An 18457-nucleotide genomic window follows, 5' to 3' on the forward strand; every position below is an offset into this window, starting at 1 on the left:
ATATATATATATATTAATATTATATTTGTGTCTACAATTTACAGTACACTCATTAAAAAAACAACAACACACAAACATTGCTTACAAAACGAGGTCAGTCCACTGACAAAAAAAGACTTGGAGCCAACAATTGGAGTTTAGCAATAAAATCACTGTATGACACTGTAGCAGCATGAAGTCTGATGATAACCATCAATGAATTTCAAACAATATTTGCTGGCATGGACATGCAGCTTAATTACATCTTAACTAACAACTGCTGATATTTAAAGTCCAGAATTTACCAAAAAATATTACTATTTTTTTTAACTTGGAAGCTGACTCTGAAATCTGTGAGCAGAGATTCAGAACTTAAAGTAGCATTCACTAATATCACACACTGAAATTAAAAGCATTGTTTAATGTGAAGAAGTGATTAGCGAATGATGACCATCTGATAATCATAAGATGTTGTCTTTAAAGAAAAAAATATTGTCAAGATCTGTTAAACAACCAAGGAATATTTATTACTGTGGTACAAACCACTTTTGGCTTAAGTCATTTGTGCTTAAAAACGTAATCAGCCTTATCAAATAGCTGCAGTGTTTTCAAAAGGTGATTACACAACAGCTCTGTGGTGATTGCAATGTTTTTCTTTGACTCTGAGTTCAGATTAAGTTCATTCACTGTGTGAAACAAGCTGTTTGATCTTTTTAGACCATCTTCCTTTTGATTAGTTGCTCCTCAACAACAGAAGGTATAAACAGTTGGTGGGTGCCTGAGGTGACCACATTAGGGATAGCCCCTCTCAATGATATCAAATAATGAGCACAGTAGATAGAACTGTCTTAAACCAAGCTATTGACTCGCAGAATAATTTTCACACACCATTAAAAACTTTGTGTTCAAATATGAGTGGCAGTTTCCACTGTGGCAGTGAGCATGACCGAAAATAAAAGCATAGTCGGTCCACTTTAATAGTAAACACTAGTATTTAGTCAGGAAATGAGTCACCCAAACAAAAAAGTATGCATAGTTTTATCAATACTTTTGAAATGTAACTGTGTCCATTGTATTCCTGCTTGACAGTTTGTATTTTATTTTAGTTTGAACAAATTAGTTTTTAAGAAACTTTGAGTTGTCTGGTGTATCTTTATGGGGCAGGAGTATTCCAGAGTGTCGTATCTGTAGACACCTAGTGTTGTACTTTTGTTTGAGAGTAGTGCTGACTTAACTTCAGCTTTTGTAATCATTTTAGCTCAGCCATCAATATACTGATCTCATGGCAAAATTGAGTGACGTCACTCAAAGACGCACAAAATCATTTGCATTTAACATGGGGGACAGAAACAAAGACATTGGACGTCAGCTAACTGCTTTACATGCCCTTCTATCATGTAAAAATCCTTTTTGTGTTAAATGTATGGGGTACATAAATCTTCTGTATGTACATTACAAAATGTATTTTCAGTCAGGTCTGCACAACTTGGAGAGTCTAGCCAAGTCTAGCCTTCCAGGCTTTTGGACATGTGGGCATGGCCCGGCTGTTTGTCAAATTTCATTAATCAAGTCTACTCTTTAATTATTGTTTAATAATCCATCAGAAAGAAGTTTTGCCTTTGCCAGCTGCAGGGAAGCTCTTCTATAGCTGAGCCTACAGTAGCTACAAAAGTATAAAGCTATAGGTCAGGTGGGAATACAAGAGCTTCAGCAGCACACTCGGCATCGTCGTCTTCGTCTTCCTCTGGAATATTCTCTGGCTCCCATGTAAAGATATCTGACGCATTGTCAGTGAATGAGCCAGATGTGCTCCTTAACATCTCCCAAGGGCACAGAGCATCTCGCCTGCCCAGGGCTAAGTTTGCTTTAGACTCATCTGTTTGCTCAGGGCTTGTGTCTGCTGGAGTTTCTTCGACACTAAGGCAGCTCTGACTTTCTATGACATCCTTGTCACTGTTGGGAATATCATTTTTGTCTTCACCTGCTCCAGTGATGCTTTTCTTTTGGACGGTTTCATCAGTTTCCCACGGACAAACATTTGCCAGAGCACTATCTTGTTTTTGGAGAATTTTTGGTTCTTCTGTTTCCCACGGACAAACATTTTCTTTAGTGCTATCGTCCTTTTTGGCAGCCTTTGGTTCTTCTGTTTCCCACGGACAAACATTTTCTTTAGTGCTATCGTCCTTTTTGGCAGCCTTTGGTTCTTCTGTTTCCCACGGACAAACATTTTCTTTACTGCTATCGTCCTTTTTGGCAGCCTTTGGTTCTTCTGTTTCCCACGGACAAACATTTTCTTTAGTGCTATCGTCCTTTTTGGCAGCCTTTGGTTCTTCTGTTTCCCACGGACAAACATTTTCTTTAGTGCTATCGTCCTTTTTGGCAGCCTTTGGTTCTTCTGTTTCCCACGGACAAACATTTTCTTTAGTGCTATCGTCCTTTTTGGCAGCCTTTGGTTCTTCTGTCTCCCATGGACAAACATCTGTCCGAGTGCTATCTTGTTTTTTCAGAACTTTTGGTTCTTCAGTTTCCCACGGACAAACATTTGCCAGAGCACTATCTTGTTTTTGGAGAATGTTTGGTTCTTCAGTTTCCCACGGGCAAACATTTTCTTTAGTGCTATTGTCCTTTTGGGCAGCCTTTGGTTCTTCAGTTTCCCACGGACAAACATCTGTCTGAGTGCTATCTTGTTTTTTAAGAACTTTTGGTTCTTCAGTCTCCCACGGACAAACATTTTCTTTGATACTATCGTTCTTTTTGGCAGCCATAGTGTCTTCAGTCTCCCAGGGACAAACATTTGCCAGAGCACTAGCTTGTTTTTTCAGAACTTTTGATTCTTCAGTCTCCCATGGACAAACATCTGCTTTTGTGCTGTCTTGCTTTTTCAGAACTTTGGGGATCTCTGGCTTTCCTGATTCTGGTTCCTCTATTTCCCATGGACAAACCTCTGCTGGCTTTTTAAGTTCTTGAGACATTGTTTTGGTCGCTGCAGTTTTTTCAGGTAGTGCTGTTTCCCAGGGGCATACATTAACTCTTGTGCTGTCTTTTCCATCAGTATGTTCTGAAGTAGCTTCCAAAAGTGAGGTATCTATTTCTAAATCTTCTGGATTGTCTTGTTCACTTTCCCAGGGACAAATATGTACCTTTATTGTCATTTGTGGAGTTGATTCTGTATTTGTCTGCTCCGTGTTACTGCCTTCCCATGGGCAAATATTTTCCTTGATTGACGGGGGATCAGGGAAATCCCATGGAGAACTTGCTGCTTTGTTTATGTTTTTACCCCAGTTTGAGGCAGGTGATATTGTATGGTAATGTTGCTCATTACTTGATGCACCAGGATAGATTGCAGCTTTCATGACCTCTCGCTGAAGGGGCACTGTCAGTGTTCCCCTGTTTTCTAAAGGATTTAAATTTTCGTATACACCTTCAACCTTGTCCTGCATATCCCACGGACAAACATTAGCGTATTCATTAGTTTGTATTACTGAAGGCTGGGGAGACTCTGAAGTCTCCCAGGGACATATGTTTAATATGCCTTTTAAAGGCTGCTGTGCCTGTAAATCTTTAGAAAGGATAGTGTGAGAAACAACTGGAATATCCTGAGATTCCAAAGGACCCACTTCTCCATAACCACTTCCTCGTCTTCTCATGTTCGCTTGCTCTTGAGATTCCCAAGGACATACGTTAGATCGTTCAGATACCTGTGATTCCCAAGGGCAGACATCTGCTTTGATGCTCTGCTGCTTCTTTAGTCCCTCTCCACTAGCGATATCCCGTGAACATACATCTGTATGAGGAACATTACGGGTTGGAGTAATTCGATAACTACCTCTTCTGTGAGTTGAAGGGGTTCTGGAGCTGCTTATAGAACTTATACTACTACGTTTACTACTCTGCCTCGACAAAAGCACGTGTTCATATGTCCCATCTTTTTGCATATCTTCTGAATCACATGGATAGATAGAAGATTTTACAATTACAAGCCTTCGTGGGCTTCTGTCAGAGGAATCCCCAGAAGAGAGTCTGACTGCATTCTGCTTAACAAGACATGGTTTTCCATCTGCTGTTGTCATGCTTCTTTTCTGGAGTGACCTCTTTTCAATGCTAGGATGTCTTGACCTTGGTGTTGTTGAAGCACTTTCCTGACTTTTTTGCGAAATAGAATCTTCTCTATTTAAGCCTCCATCCTTGCTGGACCTGCTAGCTGCATCAATTGATCCCATCAATGTTTTCACAGTCAGCCACTTAGCGGTTGTAGTGGTGCGGAAAGAGAAAACACGCTGATCCTTTGCAACCTTTGATCTCGGAGAACCAGGTGCACTTGTAGACACGGTAGACTTGGGGGACTCGGTTTCACCTTGTAGGCCTTTGTCCACAGAAGACTTCTTTTCTACAGGTGGCAAATGGTCCCAAGGACAGACAAGTGCAAGTGGAGATGGTGGACGTTTTTCCTCATCATCCCCAGAGTTTGCATACGTGACATGCTTCTGGTTCTTGTCACTTGACTGTTCTGGCTCCACCTCCCAAGGGCAGATTTCAGCCTTGTCAAATGACTCAGATTTGAGAGCACTCCTGGTCTGGTCACTTATAGAAAGGCTTGGCCTCGAACTCACTGTGTTGGCTCTGTTAACCTTGGGTATATTCTCCATAGAATGGCTGGTAGTTGAGGTTAGGCTCCAAGATTTATGAAGTCTGTTGTGATCAGGATGCAAGAGATTGGTATCAATCGTCAGATTCTGGGCACTGGCTGACTTACAGACCCCTGGTGGTATATCCAAGGAGTCTGTCTCAGATCGCTGTGAGGATCTCTTCACAATATTGGCCCTTAATGTGGAGGTGTGCAAAGAGTCTCGTTCCCTGACATAGTGATGATCACTTTGCGACTTACGCATGGATGGTGATGGTGATAGAGATGCTGACTTCATTGAACTTCTGTAACTGATGCTGACCGTCTCTGTAGACCTTCTAAAAGAGTCAGAATGATTCCCACTTCTACTGCGGAAGGATCCATCTTTCTCCTCACGGCTGCACTGGCGGCTCATCGTTTCTGGGATTTCAGCTATGCGTTTTATAAGGGATCTCCCCAGTGTACATCGAGAGCTTCGTTTTTTAGGTAGATGAGGGTTGTTTGCAGCCATCTTCTTTGTCTTGTGGACTTCTAACTGGGCATATAATTTCTTCAGTTCATCCTGATGCATATGAAGAAAGGAGGGAATTGATGAGATGGAGGTTGAAATGATTGAGAAGAGGAAAAGACAAGGAGAGTCAGGACAGGTAAAGAGTTTTCAAGTATGAAGAACACAGTTCAGGTTAAAGCAAAGGATTGAAGGGTGGAGAAAGTTCATAGAAATATGTTCAGTCTACAGTTAACTGTATTTACGGTTACTTTATGATTTCATTTATAACATATTTACCATTTGTTTATTGAATCTACATGTAAACATAATTAAAATTAAGGGATAATTATTTTTTCTTTTTTAAATGTAGCCTTTGGAATTTCTTCCATATTATGTACATTATGCCCTACTGCAAAGTGATAACATCGTTCTGTGGGGACAACAGTGTTTACCCGAAAGTCATCAGGGTCCACACTGTGCTCACTCCATGCAGAGCGAAAACTGCTGTTGAGGTAGGAGCCAGAGCGCCGCAGGTCAACTTCATCTTCATACACCTCTGCTGCAATCTCCTCTCTCCCAGGTTTGGATACATAAAGGAACTGTGGAACACATAGGAGAGGAGCACATGTAAGATAACTGGTTTTGACTAAACACAGTCCATAAGTAATAATTACACATACAGAAAGAAGTCTTGAACATTGTTTAACTAGAAGGACTGATTGGAAGGCTTTCCACTTCAGTTGAATTCTACTTCATTTATATAGCACCATATCATAACAACAGTCACCTCTATGTGTTTTATATCGTAAGGTAAAGAACCTACAATGATAAAGAGGAAACCCCAACAATCAGACTAACTCCTATGAGTAAGCACTTGGCAACAGCGGTGAGTTCCACCAACATTTTATGATATCTAAGTTACGGAGCCCCACAGGGGACATGGGAGAAAAAAAAAATTAAGATGGACTTTTGCGAGATCTCGCAAAACAAACTCGGGATCTCGCAAAACTTTTGCGAAATCTCGCAAAAGTTTTAGCCGCATTCTTCAGCCTTCGACCTCCCGTTAGCTCGAAGCTAACGGGAGGTCGAGACCTACTACAGCCGGGAGGAACACCGCTTTCCCGGCACATCGTGCCTCGACCTCCCGGTCGGCTTCGAGCTGGCGTCCGAAGAATGCGGCTAAAACTTTTGCGAGATCCCGAGTTTGTTTTGCGAGATCCCGAATTTGTTTTGCGAGATCTCGCAAAAGTTTTACGAGATCCCGAGTTTGTTTTGCGAGATCTCGCAAAAGTCCGTCTTAATTTTTTTTCCGCCCATGTCCCCTGCGGGGCTCCGTACTAAGTAAATGTAGCATGTTAGCTTAATACATATTAGCATTTAGCATACATTAGCATACTGGCTGGCTTTCAAGCAAAACTAGACCATGCTGAGTTAGCGGTTATCATTAGCATTATATACCGAGGTCTTATATTTAACATAAAGTGGAGTTACATGCTTAAAGTAGTTAAAGATAAAGCTAACAAGTTTGAGAATACTGTGAGATATCATTTAGATTTTTACAGCATGATGTCATCCAATCAGAAAATAAGTGGTTTGAGTCCCAGCTACTCTGAATGTTGAAATATCCATGGGCAAGATACTGAACACAGGGTTATCCCTGATGCATCCATGTGAGTGTGTATGTGACTGCTAGACAATATATTAATGTGTGTGATTGGGTGAATGAGGCTTGTAGTAAAAAATTTTTTGCCAAGGGCAGTAGAAAAGTACGGAGCCCCGCAGGGGACATGGGAGAAAAAAAAAATTAAGACGGACTTTTGCGAGATCTCGCAAAACTAACTCGGGATCTCGCAAAACAAACTCGGGATCTTGCAAAACTTTTGCGAGATCTCGCAAAACAAACTCGGGATCTCGCAAAACTTTTGCAAGATCTCGCAAACAAACTCGGGATCTCGCAAAACTTTTGCAAGATCTCGCAAAAGTTGAATTCCAACAATGGCGGCAGCTACTTAGTTGTAATATTACTCTTTCTGGGTCACAAAATACACTTTTAAGATATTTTGAGGCGTGAATGTAGTTGTGTAAACGTCAGATACCTGCTCGGTTTACAAGACATCACATATTTGCAAAAGTGCTCCGACGTTTTCGGAGATCTGACACCCACTAGCTCGAAGCTAACGGGAGGTCGAGACCTACTACAGCCGGGAGGAACACCGCCGACCTCCCAGTCGGCTTCAAGCTGGCGGCCTCCGAAGAATGCGGCTAAAACTTTTGCGAGATCTTGCAAAACTTTTGCGAGATCCCGAGTTTGTTTTGCGAGATCTCGCAAAAGTTCGTGCGAGATCTTGCAAAAGTCCGTCTTAATTTTTTGTTTCCTCCCATGTCCCCTGCAGGTCTCCATAGAAAAGCGCTAATCCATTTTCCATGACTTTTTTTCTATTCTTACTAGGTGCTGTCAGCGTAAATCTCGTTAAAATGACGTTAACGCGGCAAATCTCCGTTAGCGAGTTAACGCGGATCACCCCGTGCACGGGGCTGCACGGCGCTAACGTGTTAACCAGCTAATTCAATTCAATTCAATTCAATTTTATTTATATAGCGCCAAATCACAACAAAAGTCGCCTCAAGGCGCTTCATAGCCATGCTAACGCATTGACACAGTGCAGCCCCACGCACAGGGCGGTCTGCGTTAACGAGGTTATGGTGTAACGTCATTTTAATGAGATTAACGCTGACAGCACTAATTCTTACTGTATAATTAGTCTACTCTGGCACTATGGACATAAAAATGTGGAATACCTTGGGAACAAAGAGCAGGGCGAGTGTCACAGTGATGGTGACATGGGTGTGTGTGAAGGAGAGCAGAAGCATCCAATCAGGATGAAGAGATGGAAAGGTAAATCTGTGGGAAGCAGAAAATATAGAATCATCCCACGTCAACGTGTATTGGCTTTCTATTTCATATGGTACACAGACATATTGTTAAGCATGCGATGGGCTTTACTGCCTTTCTTTTCAGACACATTGACCTTAGTGGTCTTGGTTACTGTTTACCGGAACAGGTGGAACAGAGAGGAGAGAAGCAGCTCATTGTGGATGGCGATGCCCATGTAACGAGGTTCATGGAAAGCTGAGGGTACTGGCCTTACAGCAGTCCACAGTGAACTCCCCCAGCACAGGAACAGAAGCTCAGCTGTAGCAGAAGACTTTATGATCACTTGGATGTTCAGGAATACACAGTACAAATGTTGAAACTGGTTTTACTTCAATCTAACAGTAGTTTTGTGGTGCTTTATGTTGTGCGCTAAAGCTCTTAATACTGGTGACAACTTAAAAACCTTTCTTGAATGCAATTCAAAGAGGTCTCATTTAAGCTTATGCAACAGTGAATTTATTTTTTAAGATATATTCTTGTTTCCTATAATTTAATGACAGCTATTTACTGATGCATATTTTTTTATTTTTACCTAGAACTTAAGTTGTCAAGATAATCCCAGTGAATTGCTGACAAAGTGATCCTGTGTGCCCCACTGGATTTTATTGTACCAATGCTGCCTTCTACCTTGTTGTCTAATTTATTGCTTTAAGGAATAAGTATAAAAATGGACTTGTAATGAACTATAATAATAAAGGTGTAAACTTGCCCATAGGTGTGAATGTGAGTTCGAATGCTTGTCTGTCACTATGTGTTAGCCCTGTGATAGACTGGTGACCTGTCCAGGGTGTACCCCGCCTCTCGCCTTATGACAGCTGGGTTAGGCGCCAGCCTGATTATGATGATGACACATCTAAAGTAGTATTTACTTAATTCTTAGACCTAAAATGAATCAGATTATCTTTATTATGTCCTTATGCATAAAGACTTAGAGGTGAAAGAGGTTTTACTTTCTTTTTACCATAACTGTGCGTAGATATAGACATAGGTACACTTTGAGATTTAATAGAATCACTGTAACAGCTACTAAATGTTTAATGATGCTGTTGATACTCTTAAGAGGTTCTTTACATGTAGTTTACTTACCTACAGCCATCATGTAGTCCCAGCGGTCAAGGTAACACATGCTGAAGCCCTGTCCATCAGGTGTGTTGGTTGTGATGAAGACTGGAATGTTTCTGTCACGATTCTGCATAACACCCACCGTCCATGCACACAGGAACCAGCTGACTGTCATCAGCATCACTCCCAGAATTCTCAGTAAATGGAGGCTGGACATGTAGGGCATTCTCTGGGCTGTGCGTGACAGGAACACCTTCAGTACTCTGGTCCAAAACAAGAGCAGTATTGGCCCTTAATGTGGAGTATTTGAGTACTAAAGACAAACTGGTGCAACTTGTAGCAAACAGTAAAGTCAGTGACTGAGTGTTGAATTTGATGTCACTTCAATATGAAGTTTCTTGAGAGATGTCTTTGCCTGGAGAGACTTTTGATATCAGTGGAATTAGGCTCAAAATAAGTAATGTAAGACGAATGTTTGCTCTCCACGATAATTGCAGATTTATACAAGCTGGGGAGATCTCTTTGAGCTATTTCTAAACAACTGCAGATTTCAAGATCATCAGTTCAAACAACTGTAGATAAGTACAAGTCATCCAGATGTGTCACCACTTTGCAAAGGTCTGGCAGAAGACCCAAAGGGTGACAGAAGAGAGATTGGTTAGGAAGTTTAGAAACAACCCAGGAATCACTGATTATCACAAGTTATTCAATGTTACCTTAAATAAACAGGCAGATGGTGAAAACTTGGACATAATTGGGTGTTCCAATTGGTTTTGGAATGGATTAAGAAAGTAAGCTAACACATGAACTTCCCAAAGCTCTTTAAGCGTCAACCCTATTGAAAATTTAGAGACTATACATAAAACCCAGGTTTGTGACAGAACACCAACCAAATTAAATTAACTCTATCAATTTTGCCAAGAAGGGTGTTCAAATCTCCAGCCAAAGTTATTCCAGAAACTTGTTGATGGCTATCAAAAGATCCAGGATCAAGGTGCAACTTGAAACCTGCCAAGTGACGTTTAACCAAATATTAGTGTGAGTGTATGTATGCATTTAGCTTATACGTAGACCTTTGACCTTTGTGGGTTTGAGAAAATCCACAATAAATCACTCAATGTTTATTTGAAAGGACAGAAATCAACAAAGTCTTCCCATTTATGGTACACTCTGGGTGTACAAGTTAGCAAACTTTAGCTGATGAGTATACGCATATAAATTCAAGAGGAACATGCTCCTTTCCCCCAATAAAATTACACAGTCTTAAAGGCAAGTGGTTTAACTTAGTTTTGAAATAAATCATTTTATAGCAAAACAAAACAGACATCTATTGTCCTCCCAGTACTCCAAAAACTCAATACTTTTCCATTTTAAATAATAAATAAAATACTATGTTATGTGGAAACCATCGTATACAAGTCGCTCTTTGACCACAAATAGTGTCTGTATCAAATCATATAAAATATATGACAAATATGCTCAATCTCATATTATTTGATATGAGATTTATATTTGTAGATAATCACTGAACCCAAATGTTATTTAATTATAACTGAATGCAGTTGTGGATTTCTAAATAGGCCTAATTTCCTTCCAGCATACTCAGAAAAAGATCATACAAAATATCTTCCAGTAAAATAAACTAAATATTTTACAGTAAAGTTCATGTATTTTTCAAGAAATTGAACATTTATTCAAAGCCGTTAACCACTGTGCTTTGATATTTAAGGAGAAGGTATTAAACAGAAGCACTTAATTTTAACTACATTAAATGTTAGTATCGACTACTATCAGTGCTAACCTACCTGTACATCTTAAGTGTGACTGTGCCATAGACAATGGAGAAACCGAGCATTCGCACCCAGCGGAGCAGGATGCACCTGAAGGTGCTTGGCCTGAAGTACATGATAAAGACCTGCAGAGACAGAGAAAGAAATGCTTAGTAAAAGAAAAACTACAGCTATACACGACCAACCAACAGTTTCTATTGGTGTATAGATAGTTGGCCCAACCAGTTATTAGGTTTAGGGGGCGATCACTTTTTCACCATGTAGGTTTTGGATTTCTTTCCCCTTAATAATAAACGCCTTCATTTAGAAACTGCATTTTGTGTTTACTTGTCTTATCTTTGTCTAATATGCAATTTTGTTTGATAATCTAACAGATTTAAGTGCGACAAACTTATCAAAAAATAGGAGATAAACACACCACTGTATGTACATTACCAGTCAAAAGTTTGGACACACCTTCTCATTTAATGTTTTTTCTTTATTTTTTTTTGATACTTTCTACATTGTAGATACAAACTGAAGACATTGGACATATGAAGCAAGATATATGGAATTATGTAGCGAAGAAAAAATTGATAAATAACTCTAAATATCTCTTATATTTAAGATTCGTGAAAGTAGCCACCCTTTGCTTTGCTGACAGCGCAGCAAATCCTTGGCCTTCTCTCCGTGAGCTTCATGATGTCGTCACCTGAACAGGTTTTTACTTCACAGGTGTGCCTTGTCAGGGTTCATTTGTGAAATTTCATGCCTTCTTAAAGGAGTTGGGACCATCAGTTGTGTTGTGCAAAAGTCAGGTTGGTACACAGCTGACAGCCTATTTGACAACTGTTAGAATTCATATTATGGAAAGAACCAGTCAGCTAATTAAAGAGAAACAACAGTCCACGATTACTTTAAGAACTGAAGGTCAGTCAGTCCACAAAATTGCTAAAACTTTGAGTTCCCCAAACATGCTTCCAGACTGTGTAAGGGCTATTTGACCAACACGGAGAGTGATGGAGTGCTGCCCCAGATGGCCTGGCCTCCACAGTCACCTGACCTAAACCCATTGGAGATAGTTTGGGATGAGATGGACTTCAGAGTGAAAGCAAAAGGGCCAACAGGTGCTCAGCATCTCTGGGAACTCCTTCAAGACTGTTGGGAAACCATTTCAGGTGCCGACCTCATGAAGCTCATTGATGGAACGCCAAGAGTGTGCAAAGCAGTAATCAAAGCAAAGGGTGGCTATTTTGATCTAATCAAATTTAAAACACGTTTTGAGTTGTTTCACACTTCACACTGTTTATTACATAATTCCACATGTGTTCATTCATAGTTTTGAAGTCTTCTATGATGTAAATAATCATGAAAATAAAGAAAAACCCTTCAATGACAATGTGTGTCCAAATCACGCCTGACTGTAATCCTGGAATTAAAACTCACTTTGCTGTGATGGTAACACGAGCAAAACAGTGTCAGCCACTCCGGATAAGAGCATAATCTATATCTTGTGATAATGTAAATGCAAACATACATCACTGTGTTCAAACTGCTTATACAGAATAAACAGTTTAGAGTGACAACAACAGGAAAGCACGTTTAATCAGTATGAATGGCCTGCACACAAACACAGATTGGGGTCTCTGTTATAGATGGAGCTGCACAGCAGAAAGAAATAATGTGATTGGTCAACCCAAAGATATAGTGCAGTGAGTAAGCTGAGCAAAATAAAACAATCAATGACAGAATAAATGGATCAATCTAATAATCCAGTAACTCTAGTGATTATTTATTGGGGACCTGTGTTCTCCAGTGCAGATTTGCATCATGGGGCTCCAAACCAAGCTCTCCTCTGATCTGACATTGTCTTTATTAACTATATACTCAAAAATGACTTTAAAGCTGAGGCTAAAAATGAGAACACAGATATCCTGATGTTTTCTAGATGCCAGTGATATCCAATAATAAAGCTCAAATCCTCCTCAATAAAACCAGTACAGTTCATTGATATAAAAATAAAGCTGCTGTTCTTATAAAGCTGAACTAATGAGTGCAGAGGGACAACAGTTGTTGTTCTCTAAAAAGTAGTTACTAAGTACCCAAAAGGTACCTGCTACTACCGGTGCTACTACACCGAGACGCTCATATTGATCTTTTTTTTGTTGACATTAGAAAATCCTGCTACATTAACGGGTCGTGGTGGATTTCAAAAGCAGCTTGAGTATGTTGGTGGGATGGTCAACAACCTTCCTTCATGCAGGGGATTTATTTGTAGATGAAATGGCAACTTTACTTCAGTGACGCCCCAGTGAGATGACAGACCGAACTCTGACCTTTCATCTGGGGCTTTCAGAACTACAGTCAGCTATGTGGGCTGCAGGTCACCTTTGAATTAAAAAAAAAACCCTCACACAACATGATCCCAAATATTTGCTCATTTCCAGTCTTGCTTCCACCTCTTACGTCACCACAGCAGGGTTTAGATCTTTAATTTCATAACTGAAATATATCCTGTATCCATGTTTGTATATTCTTGCCTTCCATGTTTTCGTCTGCATCATCATTTTGTATAGTTCTACACAAACTGAACTGACACATGTATCTCTGCATTTACATTTCTTTTTCTTCTTTCAGCTGCTCCCTTTAAGGGTTGCATCCGCAAATCATCTGCCTCTATTACATTAAATCTACATTTACATTTACAAGTACTTATTCACGTAAATTGACATTTATGATATTTGCATTTATTACTGGCATTGTTATTATACCAAATATAGCTGCAGGCTGCTATCTGAATAAAGCTGAGGTGACTTGACTATATTTTAGTTTCCCCATCATTGATAGGTTTGAATCGAGGGGGCGGGGCTTCTGTATTTGCAGAGTTCGCCCTTCTTATTGACATCACACAGAGTCCTGAATCCTGAGCTTTTTGTTTGCATGGATTACTTGTAAGATGACTCTGTTTCATAGAAGCACCTACCGCTGTAACAGCATATATAACATAATAGGTCCACTTAACTGTGTGTGCAAAACACTGCAATCCACTACACATCTTACTTTTGGATAGCAGATTCAATAAATCTTAAAAATGAATGCGTCCTATATATTATACTGTAAAAAAATAGCTTTGAAGATCATCACTTAAATATTCTTCAAATGTTAAAGTCAGCATTTTGTTTTGTTTCTTAAGCTGTCCTGCCTACAGCCAAGAGGAGCTCTATAAACTCTCTATAGGCTCATCTTGATATCCAGTTTCTTTTTATTTTATTCTTTTTATTTTTTTTAAGAGTTTGCATGCTCTTCCTGTGTTTGTGTGGGCTCGCTTCCTCCCACAGTCCAAAGACATGCAGTTAGTGGGGTTAGGATAGCTGGTGAATCTATATTGCCCATAGGTATGAATGTAAGTGTGAATAGTTGTCTCTTTGTATTAGCCCTGCGACTTTCCAGAATTGCCATGGCCCCAGGAAGCAGCCAGCCAAAAGAAGCCGGTCACCCAGTCCAGAGCCAGCACCCGCGACTGCAAGCACCCTGGACCCCACACTTCAAGAATGCAGGGCAGCAATGCTACCCCACCATCTCACCACACCTCAGCTAAAGCTCGGCCTCTTCCAAATCAAAGGCCAAGAAAAATCCTGTTTCAGAATTAGGATTGTCTCATGTCTCATGATCATCCATCCATCCGTCCGTCCGTCCGTCCGTCCGTCCGTCCGTCCGTCCGTCCATCCATCCATCCATCCATCCATCCATCCATCCATCCATCCATCCATCGTGGGGGCAGCAGCCTAAGCAGAGAAGCCCAGACCTCCCTCTTCCCGGCCTTCTCCTTCACCTTGTCCGGGGGAACCCCAAAGCAATCCCAGGCCAGCCAAGGGATATAATTTCTCCAGCGTGTCATGAGTCATCTCATCCTTGTCAGATGCTCAATCCACCTCAACTGGCTCCTTTCAATGTGGAGGCTCTACTCTGAGCCCCTCCCAGATGGCCGAACTATCCCTGTTGGAGAGGCCAGCCACCCTCCAGAGAAAGCTCATTTCCGTCGCTCGTATCCGCACGTATTATATGATCATGTTTCTTTTTAAATCTACAATCTAATGCAACCACCAAATACAAAGCACCTTATGAAGTGAATAATTGCTCTATTATACTCTCAAAATTCACGCCCAGATCCATTAACATGTTCACACACTCGACATTAAACTAAATCATCTGTAATGCGGAGCACAGGACCAGCTCTGCGCACACTAAATCACTCTGTAGATCAAATTGACTGACACTTTCAGATAGATTAAAAGAAAAAAATCACATCCGGGTTATGTTAACGCCTCTTTAATTGGTAAAATGAATCTAAAGATTGATTGATAATCTATGACCGGAGCTGAGGGAGGTTATGAAATGTGCCGACGATGAACACGCCCTCGCATTTCTCATACACGCCCTCAACCCATTCACCCTCCCTACAAATCGTCCATTGTCACATAATCTAAGATATGGAGCTGTGCGGTGATCCGTGAAGAGCTCTAATCTGTGGGGCTCTCAGTCGGCTGGCTCGGTCAGAAACTCACCGGGAAGTAGAGGAGCAGGGAGCCGAACAAGATTGTCTCCAGCAGCAGCAGGCCAGAAGCCCGGATCCGCTGGGGGTGGAGGAGAGGAACAGCTATTATGAGAAGCTGTTGCAAACAGCACTACAGAATATAACACACATTAATGTAATGTGGATTATGCTACTACTACTGCTACAACTGTGGTTGATTTTATGATTAGGATTAATTATTAGGGCTGGGTATCGTCACTGATTTCTAGAATCAATTCTATTCCGATTCACAAGGTCCTGAATCGATTCGATCCATGATTCGATTCAATTCGATTCAATTCGATTCGATTCGATTCGATTCGATTCGTTTCAATTCGATTCAATTCGATTCAATTCGATTCAATTCGATTTGAATCTGGGAAATTTTGCCTCACACAGTCAGAATTATTATAATTCAGATCAGTACATTTACATATTTTTATATCTATAAAAAGGAAGCTGACACTTGCGAGACTTTATCAAAGGTGTGAGCATCACAGCAGATGCCTTTGTGTCAAAGTAGCTGAAGATAAAACACAGAAAACATGAAGGTGATTTTCCTGGCCTGGGATTTTATAAAAATATTCTGCAGTACATCAAAAATGAAAGAAAATCATTAATCAACTTATGAACATTACCTCTGAAGTTATAGTGGTTTTATTAGAGACACAGCTGAGCGTTTTGCATTTTGCATAATTTTAAAAAGTTTAAATTTGTTCAGAAGCTTATTGAACGGCAGAAATTAGGTTTTCTTTTCGGAAGTAAGTAAAAGGAAAAAAAACCCATCGGCCGACAGCGCTGTAAACAACAGTAGTCTTGTGCGTAACAAGCAAGCGAATAATGCAGAAAACAGATTTCGGGGATAGACGGGAAACTGTTCTTGAAGTACAGAGAGAGAGAGAGAGAGAGCTGTGCATGAAGTGTGATTTTATTGTGGTGGAAGCAAAACAGCAAAAGTCAGAGGGAGTCCATGACGATGTTTACGTGAAGTGTAGTTTGGATCTTCTTTTGCTGCTGGTTCGGTCAATATTGTTTGGAGAGATCAAACTAACAGCTTTAGAATCAGCGTAAAAAGGGCGTAAACACAAAGCGCGAACCCGCCGAAACATCAGAATCATCGAGCTGTCGGCTTTCAGCCCCGACCGTGTCCGTGCCGTCGGGTGAGAAAAGCGACATCTCACTGATTCCGGTCCGCGCTTTGTGTTTACGTCTTTGTGCAGAAGCCGTGTTCCTGCTCTCATTTAATGTATTAAATGTTTGGTGGTTGTTGAAATTTTGTGACGTTTCACCTGAGATTCTGGAATTTTGGGCAAAATAAATTTATATTAAAAAATCGATTCAGGATTTTAATGAATCGATTTCACGTTATCCAAGCCAGAATCGATTTTAATTGATGAATCGATTATTAAAACCCACCCCTATTAATTATCAGACTAAAAGTTTCATACAATAAGATGATGAATAAAAACTGGATTGATTTTTTAACATAATGTATTTGGCTCAGCAGTCACCGTCAACCTTCCATCTAAACATGATCTATATGGTGGCCTTGCTAAGCCAAAAGATCTGACTCACCCGGTTGCGACGATGGCGGTAGGCCACCAGCATGCTGATGAAAATGAGGAGCATGAAGACCCCCTGGATGGCGAGCACACCAGACCTAAGAAGCCAGTCCTCCTGCACCCAGCATGGGGTACCGTCCTGGCAGCTCTTACAGCCCGGCCAGCAGGGGAGACAGATGGGCATGTTCGGGTAACACATACCATTGCTGTCACTCTCATTCACAGGGGCTCCATCTGCATCGCATACAGACACACACATCTATTCAACCTACACAAAGCCATGGCAAAACCTCATATACATGCGACCTCCACAAGGAGCTTAAAACAGTATGTTAAAGGTCTAAATGATTAATCTTAATTTTGAAATAATCTTTTTTAGTTTTGAATTTTGACTTTGAAAGATCTGACTTAATAATTAGCACAATTCCTGTTGTTGTAGATGCTCCAAAACCAATGGGTGCTGTCATGGTGGCTGCATCTATGATTTAAACGGTCTGACTACTAAGAAAACCAGCCTAAAGAGACCTGGTAGCCTGCTGCCTTTGCAGATGCTTGAAAAGAGTTGATTTGATAGCAGCAGTGGATAGTTGATCGTCGCCTGGGCACAGTTTGCACTTTACCGTCACTTTCTTGTTCTTTGATGCAAAACAAATAAAAGTAATGTCCATATCTTTGCTTCTCAAAAGCAGAAAAAAAGAAAAAGGACACATTTGATTTTTTTTTTGACAGTGTGGTCAATCAACTATGACCCTCCGAAAAAAGAAAAACATATTTTTAGATTTGATTTTCGTAAATCCCCCCCCCCAATCTGGACATAAAACAATAGACAGAGTTGCTAGGTCACAGTTAAGGCAGCAACCTCCAGGGAGTTTCACAGTTAAACCAACAGATTACTTAATATCTGTTGACTTACCTGAGTCCTGAGGCGATACGTCAGGGCTGTAGTATCCTTCTTTACAGCGACAGCAGTACTGACCCAATCGAAAGCCCCGGCCTGGAACGGGAATACACTGCAAGAAACACGGAGTGTTTGTTTTTCCTTTCTTTTGTTCCTTTCTTTTGTCTATATATATATATATATATATATACAGTGGGGCAAAAAAGTATTTAGTCAGCCACCGATTGTGCAAGTTCCCCCACTTAAAATGATGACAGAGGTCAGTAATTTGCACCAGAGGTACACTTCAACTGTGAGAGACAGAATGTAAAAAAAAAATCCATGAATTCACATGGTAGGATTTGTAAAGAATTTATTCGTAAATCAGGGTGGAAAATAAGTATTTGGTCACCTCAAACAAGGAAAATCCCTGGCTCTCACAGACCTGTAACGTCTTCTGTAAGAAGCTTTTCTGTCCCCCACTCGTTACCTGTATGAATGGCACCTGTTTGACCTCATCATCTGTATAAAAGACACCTGTCCACAGCCTCAACCAGTCAGACTCCAAACTCCGCCATGGCCAAGA

General features: G+C 40.6%; 1 protein-coding gene across 1 annotated transcript in view; it reads right to left on the minus strand.

Annotated features, from left to right (window-relative positions):
• Nucleotides 1-19: 19 nt before the first annotated feature.
• The window catches only part of gpr179 (G protein-coupled receptor 179), a 34254-nt gene continuing 15816 nt past the window's right edge, over nt 20-18457 (minus strand). Inside the window, exons 3-11 of the mRNA XM_087841454.1 lie at nt 17908-18004; nt 17008-17228; nt 15425-15493; nt 10896-11005; nt 9115-9353; nt 8148-8286; nt 7893-7995; nt 5546-5692; nt 20-5165 (exon numbers count right to left, since the gene is read on the minus strand). Coding sequence (XP_087697580.1) covers nt 1659-5165; nt 5546-5692; nt 7893-7995; nt 8148-8286; nt 9115-9353; nt 10896-11005; nt 15425-15493; nt 17008-17228; nt 17908-18004 — 4632 coding nt within the window. The 3' untranslated portion in view covers nt 20-1658. The remainder of the gene's footprint in view (nt 5166-5545; nt 5693-7892; nt 7996-8147; nt 8287-9114; nt 9354-10895; nt 11006-15424; nt 15494-17007; nt 17229-17907; nt 18005-18457) is intronic.

Source organism: Neolamprologus brichardi, chromosome 6 (assembly GCF_056152115.1).
Source record: "Neolamprologus brichardi isolate AB-2024 chromosome 6, ASM5615211v1, whole genome shotgun sequence".
In the NCBI taxonomy this organism is placed as follows: Eukaryota; Metazoa; Chordata; class Actinopteri; order Cichliformes; family Cichlidae; genus Neolamprologus; species Neolamprologus brichardi.